Raw genomic sequence first — 10,424 nt, 5'->3', positions numbered from 1 at the left:
TGTATACAGTTGTAAATATCAATAAATAAATTATTAAAAAAAAAAATTTTTTTCTTCTTTTTTTTCAATTAATGTTTTATGAATAGATATCCAACGGGTATCTAACACTTACCTGATTTTTAAAAATGTTGTAATGATTTCTATTGAAATGAGTTTACTAGAATAATAAGTGTAATATGTTAAAAAAAAAAAGAAAATGTTAGTTTTTAATTTATTTGATTCAGATATGCAGTTTACATCAATTTAAATACTTAATTATGCATGCGTAATAAGAGAAAAGAAGATAACAAAAACTAAATATTCATTCACAGCTCTTTTCATAACCACCAACTGCACAAACATTCAATAAATATTGCCATCAACATTAGTCAGGTATATAATTGTGATGTAAAACTTTGTCACATCCCATACACTACCCCACTCAACACAAAGCAGGTTAGCAAACTGTCCATACATGAAATTATTTTACCACTAAAGCTTATTATTATTTTTTTTTTATTTTCTATGCGATGGATAATAAATTATTCAATGTTATTTCTGTCTTATAAACAAACTACAACTTAACCAGTAAACATTTAAATATTTGTATGTACAATTATTACACCGATGCCCAAGAAATGATACTTCGTTACTGCCATAAATGCAGATTTCACGTTTTACCTATTAATGTCATGAAACTAATTACCATCCATTAGTGAGACCTCGTCTTTGTAACCAAGACAGGTATAAACAAAAAATAGATTGTAATAACTGCTAGTATATTACAAGTATTAAGCATTTCTGGTGGTAACTTGTATCACTAATAACAGAGAATAGTTGAAATATTGAAAAGGAAAAAAAAAACATTATTATGTTCAGATATGCATTCTTAGATTCATGAAAACCTGTGTTGATTTTTAACTTTTTTTAGAACATAAGCCATTGATATATGAGGCTATGAGAGTAAAAGTGGTCTAACATACAAAATCTTGTCACTCCATTTTTGAATGTATTTTTATTTTTTAAGCAGATGGTCAAGGCAGCGGTCAAAGAAGACCTTTCGGTACTTACCATTCTTTATGACAACATTTACTCTGCCTTAATATTATTACTTCATCAGTTCATTATTCATTATTCTATTAATTGATATACGTTTTTCATTTTGCAATTATCTTTATCCTCCGTTACTATATTATTTATGTTTTTGATAGCTTATTATCTAATATATCATATACCTCCACTTTTACATCCTTTTTATTTAATGTCACTCCTTTTATAAATGTTTTTGTTTTAGCCCTGATGAAGACTTTAAAATTATTTTTGTTCTTCTTTGACCGCAGCCCTTCAAATTCACATAGTCAATTCTGTATATGTAATTAAAATTTTTTTTTGTTCAGACAGTGCACCATATTGGTATTACATGCCTTTGCGAATTAATTTAAAAAACGTATATTTTAAATATTCCTGCAGGTAGATACACTTGGCCTGTCCAAAAAATGTTTTATTCGAAATAAAATGAATTTTTTTAAATTGTGTGGGTTTACTCTCATAGGGTGGTATATAGAGACTGCATTCTTGTTTCATTTCATGATTTGTTCCTCAGCTTCATATTCATCTAAACCTCAAAAGAAATCCAAATCATGAAATGGACGTTTAATTGTTGGTTAAGATTCAAATGGATGTTTAAGTTTCACATTTTGAGGATTTTTTTGCAAGAAATAGCATTTTAGTTGATATTTTTTTTTATTTTAAACTATGGAATCAATATTTAAGATTAAAAAATTGTCCGTTATTCATGGGTAGGAGAAGAGGGGAGAAAATCTACATGGTATGTGTTAACGTCATAATAGGGGCTCAATTATTTCAATCTAGACACCTAGTTCTAATTTGACCGGGCGATCTGGAAGTGAAGACAACCGAAATCCCTTTTTTTGAGGAATTAAGAAGATATCGTAAGCAGTATACACTTAGTATAAAGGTTAATTTTATAATCATAACAAAAATAATAATGTTGAGTGGGGCAGTTTTTTGAAGAAAACATGCTAAATTAAATTTCCCGACATAAATTTTGATAAAAAATAGTTATTTTGTTTCTGAGTTCACTAAATTGAAAAAAAAAATGAAATTTCAAAGAACAGTATTAAAGTTTTGAATAAAAAAGAATTCTGGACATTTAAATTTTTTTTGTGTGTATTTTTGCATTATATTTATTGCTTTCATTCACCTATATAAATTATTACTACCTTGCGAAATTTCAAATTTGAGTTTTCGACGGGAATACATTTTATGAAGTCCCCTGAGTCTAAAAAAACCTAGTCTCCCAAAAGAGTATCTGTCGTGTCTCTTTGTGAAAAAAAGCTAGCTCAAAAAAGAAAATTATATTTATTATTATTATTATTGTATTCATGACAGGAAAAAAGTTAATATTCGTTATTTACATCTCAAGAACCCTAAACATGTATTTTTATAGCAACAAATAAAAAAAAAGTTTTAAACAGCTAAAAAGCGAAGTTGAACACGAGCACACCAATCTACTCAAAACTTGGGAACGTAAGTAGGTTGCTAAGTGAAAGTTGTATGATGTGCGTTCCGCACCAGAATGTTTATGTTATTTTTATACAAATACTATTGCATAAAATACTTTTATACAAATACTATTACAAATGCTAGTGTTGTATTTACTTATAATGAGTGCCTATGTTAGTCAATATTTTCTATAGTTCAAAACACATTTCTTATACAAAAATAACATATTCCAACATTTGCCATTTAAAATATCTATTCCACTTGTGTCTGTCAACATACGTTCACATAATTTTCTTTCGATACGTCTTTAAAATGGAATACCTACCTAATTAATGTGGCATATGAAACATCCACCTTACTATTCCTATATCAGCACATGTATGTGTATATATGAATCAATTCAATAGAGTTTTCATAATTTAGGAACCATGATTTAAGGCCATTTTTTTACTTTCACTTACCTATATATAGAATAAATAGTAGGTGAGGGAAAATATTGCAATCTCGCGCAATTTCGAATTCGAGTTTTGGATGGAAACAGATGTTTTGAGGTCCCCTTTGTCCAAAAAACTTAGTCTCGCTAAATGATGTATGGGTGGGTGCTTTTGAACATCCTAGCTCAAACACGAAAAGTCATAAAAAGCTAAAATTATGTATTTACAGAGGATATAGGCCTGGGATATGAACGCAACTTTTTCCAAAATTGACTGACCGGCAGTGCCACTTTAAAGAATTGATTTTTTTCGACTAAGGATTTTGATTCAAACTCAGCATGTCTATGTACAATTAAGTGTTCTTTAATAAATAATAGAAGACTCTATCCATCTACAGGCACATTTAAGACTCTATCCTCATTTAAGTAGTTTACCTTGGCTTAAATAACTAATTTTTAAAAAATCTTCCTTTAAACTGCCTTTAATTTTGTTTATTTGATATAAATAACCAGTTATTATTATAGGAATTAATAAATAAATACAAAATATTTAAAAAATTGTAGAATACGTAAAACTAAAAAAGATGAAAAATATAAATAGCTTGGAATCTGTAAAAAACTGGAGCCACCCGAACTCTTCCTAATGCAAGCCTATGTTTACGACTCGTTATGTTTTGTTATACTGGTTTATTCTTAACAGGAAAAAGGGTTAATATTTCTGATATCCATCTCATGAACCCTTAATTTGTATTTTTATTGCAACATAAAAATAAAAATTTCTTTTATCTTCATAGATTTTTTTTCCAAAAACCATAAAGAATGGTGAAAACTTGAACAGGATCCTACAAATCTACTCAAAAATTGGTGACGTACGATAATGGCATAGGAAAGTTGCGAGATGCGCGCAACACCAAGATTTTGTTTTTATTAATAGTTAACAAACTATGCTTCTGTCATGATAATTATTTATGTTTGAAGCTATTTTTAAAATATACACAATTTCAGGGAAATGGTTTCTTCACTGATTTTCGTCTTGGCTGCCGTACTTGCATCAAGTATACCAGCCACCGAGGCGTAAGTATTATTCGAATTAAATAATATCAGATGTATATTAGTTTTCGAATATTTTGGATTATGTTTTTCAACATTGTCTTTTCTGGTCAGGAAGCAACTGGTTTATTATATAATCCGAAATAATTTTATTACAACCAATGCTCAGAGTAAATCCATTCTACTATTTAAAAAAAAATGTATCCTCACATCTAAGAATCAAACTGTCATTAGCTTGTCATAAAATATATTATATCCAAAGCTCAACTACTATGACCACTTGTTCATCATTAACTTAAAAAAAGTTAAAACTAGTTGAGTAAAGCTGAAAATGTGTTCACGTCTGGTTTCTGATATATTATGTTCAAAAATTCTGTCTTCTCGTGTAAGTAAAGGATCCCAATGAGGAAAAGTCATCCAAAAAAACATATAACTGCAAATATTTTTAAAAATTATTTTCTACCTCATCTAAGACAGAAATGGATTTCTGGTGTTCCTAAAACTCTAACTAACTAGCTAATTAATTTAATCAGATAACGAATTAGGCAATAGATGTTACATAATAGAAATTTTCAAAATTCACTCAGCCCCTTCCTCAAAACAAATGAGTAGCTGTCAATAGTCATAAGAATAACCAGGGGCCTGTTTCATAATAAAGTACAAACTAATACTATTAGTCTTGTAGATTTATCTTAATTACAGAGACTTGTAAAATTGTAACTTGTACTTTAGTTTCTTTTAAATTCTTGTAATATCACTAATAGTCTTTCCTATCATGAAAAAATAAGTATTATTATTATTACCACACTAGTTTCTACACTTGTACTATCAACTAATACTATTAGCTTTCATAATGAAACAGGACCCAGATGGATGAAGTACCAGCGCTCACCACACTGGCTTCTAAGGACACCATTACTTAAAAAAAGTTTCCCTCCATATTTGTCATCTTAAAAATGTATTCGGCCCAGACAATAAAATGGTGTATTATTTATTAGCCAATTATTTATTTTTTTAGTTAGTTAGTACGGGTTTACAGTCAAGTATCTAATAATTTATTTTACTTTTCAGATTCGTTAAATGGCCCACTAGCCTTTCAGGTAATTATTCTTCCCTTTTTTTTCATGTAATTTAAATTATATTGTGTTTTAATTTAAATTTCCGCAATATTTAAAGTAAGAAATATATCTATAAAATTACACTAACTTAAAAATAAATTTGAATATCAGTAGTATCATCATGAGTAAGTTTAAGTTTTTGAATATCAGAATTAAGTCAATCATATAATAGTATTAATGTTTGAATTAAAAAAACGTTTTTTAAAATATTCAAAGATCTGAAAATAAAATATTAATAATTTTAATTTGGTAAAAAATGATCGATGTTTTCTTTTGAAATCCCAACCTGAGCAGAACTGGCATCACGCAGTTGCAATGTTGTAACTATATTTGGTGAAATGGTAGAAATAGTCTCCCAATTTATTAGGTGAAGTCTAGTATAGATATTTATTCTATTTTTTAAATCCTGAGTGAAAATCTTTAATCAGATCATTTAATATCCTTTATGCACGTAGCAATAACGTATCTATTGTTTTTTCATTTTATTTTCGTAGATATAACTATTGACATTTCACATTAGATTCGTGCCATCTAATGATGGAATCTGTAAAATGACAGGCACAATGAAAGTACGGGTTTTCCGTCCCAAATCAAGTTCCAGATCCCCCATGTGCCGCCTCTTAAATCATACTTTTGGATCGTGTTAAACCAAGTTTGTGCAGTACTCAAAAAATGCCTTTTCTCTCTAATATTATAGTAACTGATGGCAAAACCTTTTGAGGTATTGTATTATTCCTGAAATAAATCTAACGGAACTCTATTCTACTGAGAAATAAATTCATATTTCAATCCTTTGACGTTCTTCATCTGGTTTTGAGTAATAAATCTGAGGCTTGGGGCAACAACAACTAATGTTAATTTTTATTGAGTTCTAGTTTTTTATTTTACGTTGTTTTTCAAATATAAATCTTTATACATTATTATGCATTAATAAACAATGTCAGAAGAGTCTGAAACTATCGTGTTTTTAGTTAGAAAAACATATGCCTATCCTCGTTTCTGAAAAGTTACAGATTCAGTTTTTGAGATTAACTTTTGTGAATATTTATTGTTACATATAACACTAATAATAAGCAATGATTTTTCTGAGAATATAAACCATTTACAATTTGTTTATTATTGATAAATAATTTAAAATTTTAGCCAAGTCTTTGGTTCCGAAATGTGAATACAACAATAAAACAGCAACCTGTTGCTCCTCGCTGACCAACGTGACACAAACCAAACGTAAGTAGCATAGCCTTTTAAAAATTACAGATAATAAAATTTTGTTTCTATATATTTAATATATTACAATTTTATTCTGTAGTTTGCGCAACTTTTCAAGTCAATCTCAATGAACTCAACGTAAAAGCTTCTCTTTCTTTTAATGAGAAAACACTGGTTGAAAGGAAAGTCGAAGGTAAGTAATAAAAACAAAATTTTAAGTTATTAGTATTTCATGGTATTTATATATATTGGGATATATATAATCTTCTAATTTAAGAACGAAAATTGAATATTAAAATGAATTAGAGCACTTAAAATAGAAACAGAAATGTAAGAGTTGTTTTTTTAATCTTAAATCTCTTTGACACTTTCCAGGTTTTTACATATTTTGCGTTTTTAATCCCCTATTTGAATATCTATTTTTTTTTTAATTTTAAGTGTTTTAAAATAATAAGAAAGTTAAGAAGATCTTTTATTGAGTAATAAGTTGGTAATTATACCTCATTCATATACATATCATCAAAAATTTGCTTTATCTATTCCCTTACATCTCACTATTGATCATATCACTATAATTTTGAAAAATAAATAGTTTTTAATCAGTATTTTTTTTTTATACACTTGCAATATATTAAAAAAAGGCATTCTAGTTTAATAGAATTAGATATATTTTTAAACAAACTTGCGTACAAAATATTTCAAACTGTACCAAAATATCGTCTCTGGTCACTGCGCAATAAATAAATATTTATCAATTCACACTATGAACTAATATTTCACTTTTAAATATGGATTTTTTTATAAAGGTAAGAAAAAGTAGTAGATGGTATCCAATAAATGTTATACTAGACATACTTTATTCTATAATCTCCAAAGTTACGTTAAATTTTGGCCTAATCATACTGAGTCGTTTTCAAAATACACCTGAGCGAAACTAGATGGTGTAATCTGATAAAAGCTATATAATATCAACTAAGTGCAATCTGTAAAATCATTGAAAATTTCATTTAATTCAATCATTGGTGGTCCAATCGATTATAAACGAAAACGGATTTAATAACAGACCGACATATAGAAAGACACAGTATGTCTTTCTTTCAATATGTCTGTTGATGTATAAAACTTAAAAAAACATTGAAAGTTTTCAATTTTTAGGACTTATTTAATTTTTTTTTAGTTCATGAATTAATGCAATGCGTCCCCATCTTAGATATAGAAGCAAAAAATATAATAATTCTTCTTTTAAATATTTAAAAATGTTTCTCGGATTCTGATTCGGAAATAAAATTTTAATCAATTAAAGGCACTTCAGATACCAAAGATAATTTTTTGTAATGAATAGCTAACTTATAAAGCCATCAATTTCATTATGTCAACTAATTAAGGATATGATACTGTTGATCAAGGTACCAAATTAATGATTAATAAAACAGGTGTACTACAGCATGTTGTTTATCAATTCTTGATTAAATGTACGTGATTCGTAAACTAGAAGATGAAACAAGTCTAAATAAATTTCTATGGAGAATCAACCTCCTTTTTCTAGAGTGAGAAGGTCAAAATTTATTTGACCTTAAGGGCTCATAACGAACTTGAAACTTTTTCACTCTCCTAAAAATTGGCACGCATACTTTACCGTGTGTAATCTCCTGCCGAATCTAGAACGTTCTGGAACGAAGGAAAACCTATACAGTTTTAAAGTATCTGACTCCAGAAAAAAAATGAGGTTATTGTCTCCTACTTTCATGTATTCTATAAAAAAAAAAAAAAATACATAGACAGTAAATATATTTTCTAGTTGGAAAAATTTGTGTTCCTGTTGGTGGAGTAACCCCAATTATGGCATGCCTGCAATTCTACTGGGTCGAGATCGGATTCGGAGATGGTCCTCAGGATTTTACAAGCAACATCTGCTTTCAAGGATCAGTAAGCAGGTTCGCCAGTGTAGATTTTCAATGCCTGCGTTTTGAGGACGGAAGGTTCAGCAGAAATGCGGAACATCAACCAAGTAAAAAAGGCTGGATAAACTTTGAAGTCGGGAAATGAGTTGAGTGACTTGAAAAATGCGAAAGAACTTTTAACATTAAAATTATTGTTTGATAGAAAAAATATACGTAACGTCTCAAAAATGTATCCCTCAAATTCATTGTTTTTTTTTTCCATAAGTGACCTGTGTGCAATTGAATGTTCTAATAGATTTCAAAGATTCATATTAAAAGAAAAACTCTAATACTTAACAATCCAATATAACATTGATAACAAAGTTGAATGTGTATATATATATTGATATGTATTGACATTTTAACAATCCTCTATATTATATATTATATTATTAAGGTTTTTTGCCATATGTTCCAATACCTGCCAATAAAATTAATTAAGTAACACTTATTTTTGGATAATTGCCTTCAGCGATTATCCTGGCAACCCGACTAAATCCTAAAATATATAAAAATATATATGTCGCTGATTTACTTGAATGTAGGCACATCTAACCAAAAACAAGTTTTAAATTTATTTTGAAATAGACTTGTTTCAAACGTATTATCGTTATCTGGGGTTTCTTTCTCTATTTTTTTATCCTCTAAAGGTTATATCCTTCTATAGACCTCTATATCCCTAAATTAGTCAAAACGTGACCACTTTCTACGGTACAATCTATCTAGTTTACGTTAAATAAAAAATATTTTAATTTGTCAAATGTGCCCCTATTGAGGTGAAGCAGCGATATTTCTTCTTTCTCTACTTGTGTCATGATATTCTGATTATCCGTTTTGAACATTATTGACTATTACTTTCTTTTCTGTTGCACTAAACGTAAGAGTATCTATAATACTTGTTAAATTGAAATTTGATTGATTAAAAAATTAAGAAATAAGTTCGACTCATCAGGAAAAGAAAGAGTTTATAGTCAATTTCTTTACTTTAATCCTATTTACAACTACACTCAGATAGCATCCAATAAATATATTTTTCAGTTGGAAAACTGTGTGCTCCTGTCGGGGGAGTAGTCCCAATAATGGCTTGCCTCAATTTCTATTGGGTGGAGGTCGGATTCGTCCTCTATCCTGACGATATGCATTGCAACATCTGCTTTCAAGGATCAGTTAGCAGCTTCGCCACTGTAGACTTCCAATGTCTGCGATATCAAAATGGAACTTTCAGCAGGAACAGTGATCACAAGCCAACTAATAAGGGTTGGATAAACCTTGACGCCGGTAAATGAGTTGAGTGGCTTAAAAAGTAAAGAATAACTGTTACCATAGCAATAATTGATTGATATAAGAAATAAATATAAAGTTTCAAAAATTCATCTCTCGTTTTCTTTGTTGTTTTTTTAAAAGCAACTAGGATGAAATTTAATAGTTTAAATTATTAAAAATAAAACATAAAATTATGCAAGGCGACCTAACTCAACATTTATATTAAAGTAGATCATTATTTTAATGAAAGTATTTAATTAATATGGTTCACTATTATTACTTTCCTGAAATGGATAATCTTTGGGTACTTTAATGGGTTTCAGATATCTTCTGAAGCACTAGTTACGTACTATTTTCATTTACCTTATATCATTTTTTTCGTTTGTAATTATTTATAAAATAGGATACCTATTTGAATAGGTAAACTTAAGTGATTGAACCCAAATATAATTATAATATGAAATGATTAAGGAGAAAATGCAAAATATATTTTACATTGAAATGGCAAGTTGCTATGAGAAATAAAGGAAACATTACAAAAGTTACACTATCAATTTCTTTCACTAGTTTCATAAAAATTTAATAACGTTATGTACATTACGTTACATACTTTATACTACATTTACATACTCACAAATCAATTATATTTTATATTTACATTATGAAAACCTCAATACGCTAAGCTAATATTATATGCATATAAACAAAAAAATTTTCTAGAATAACCATTTCTAGTGAACATACTATTGATATTTCTACAAAGGTACTACTATGGTATAATGCCAGTCATAAGAGACTTTAATGCTAAAGTCAGGCGGAGAGTCTGAAGTACGGCCTTTACAGAAGCAATAATCCAAATTACAAGTTACAACTAAAATATAATTAGTCTCAACTAGATTTCAGACA

The 10,424-nt window shown here is 28.5% G+C and overlaps 1 protein-coding gene across 2 annotated transcripts; it reads left to right on the top strand.

Moving 5' to 3' along the window:
- Positions 1-335: 335 nt before the first annotated feature.
- Positions 336-9,628, top strand: LOC106690304 (uncharacterized). 2 transcript variants are annotated; one of them, XM_014435699.2, is made up of 6 exons: positions 336-435; positions 3,944-4,012; positions 5,060-5,088; positions 6,250-6,333; positions 6,416-6,508; positions 9,294-9,628. In XM_014435699.2, exons 2-6 carry the CDS (start codon positions 3,948-3,950, stop codon positions 9,539-9,541), a joined length of 519 nt encoding a protein of 172 aa, XP_014291185.1. In that variant the 5' UTR covers positions 336-435; positions 3,944-3,947; the 3' UTR covers positions 9,542-9,628. The 2 variants fall into 2 exon arrangements, with proteins under 2 accessions (XP_014291185.1, XP_066907141.1); XM_067051040.1 differs by lacking the exon at positions 9,294-9,628 and adding an exon at positions 8,114-8,457 and having other exon boundaries at positions 347-435.
- The last annotated feature ends 796 nt before the right edge of the window (positions 9,629-10,424 follow it).

This window comes from Halyomorpha halys, unplaced genomic scaffold, assembly GCF_000696795.3.
Source record: "Halyomorpha halys isolate HHAL.00 unplaced genomic scaffold, Hhal_1.1 Scaffold1652.1, whole genome shotgun sequence".
NCBI lineage: Eukaryota > Metazoa > Arthropoda > Insecta > Hemiptera > Pentatomidae > Halyomorpha > Halyomorpha halys.
This window is presented reverse-complemented; position numbering and strand designations above follow the sequence as displayed.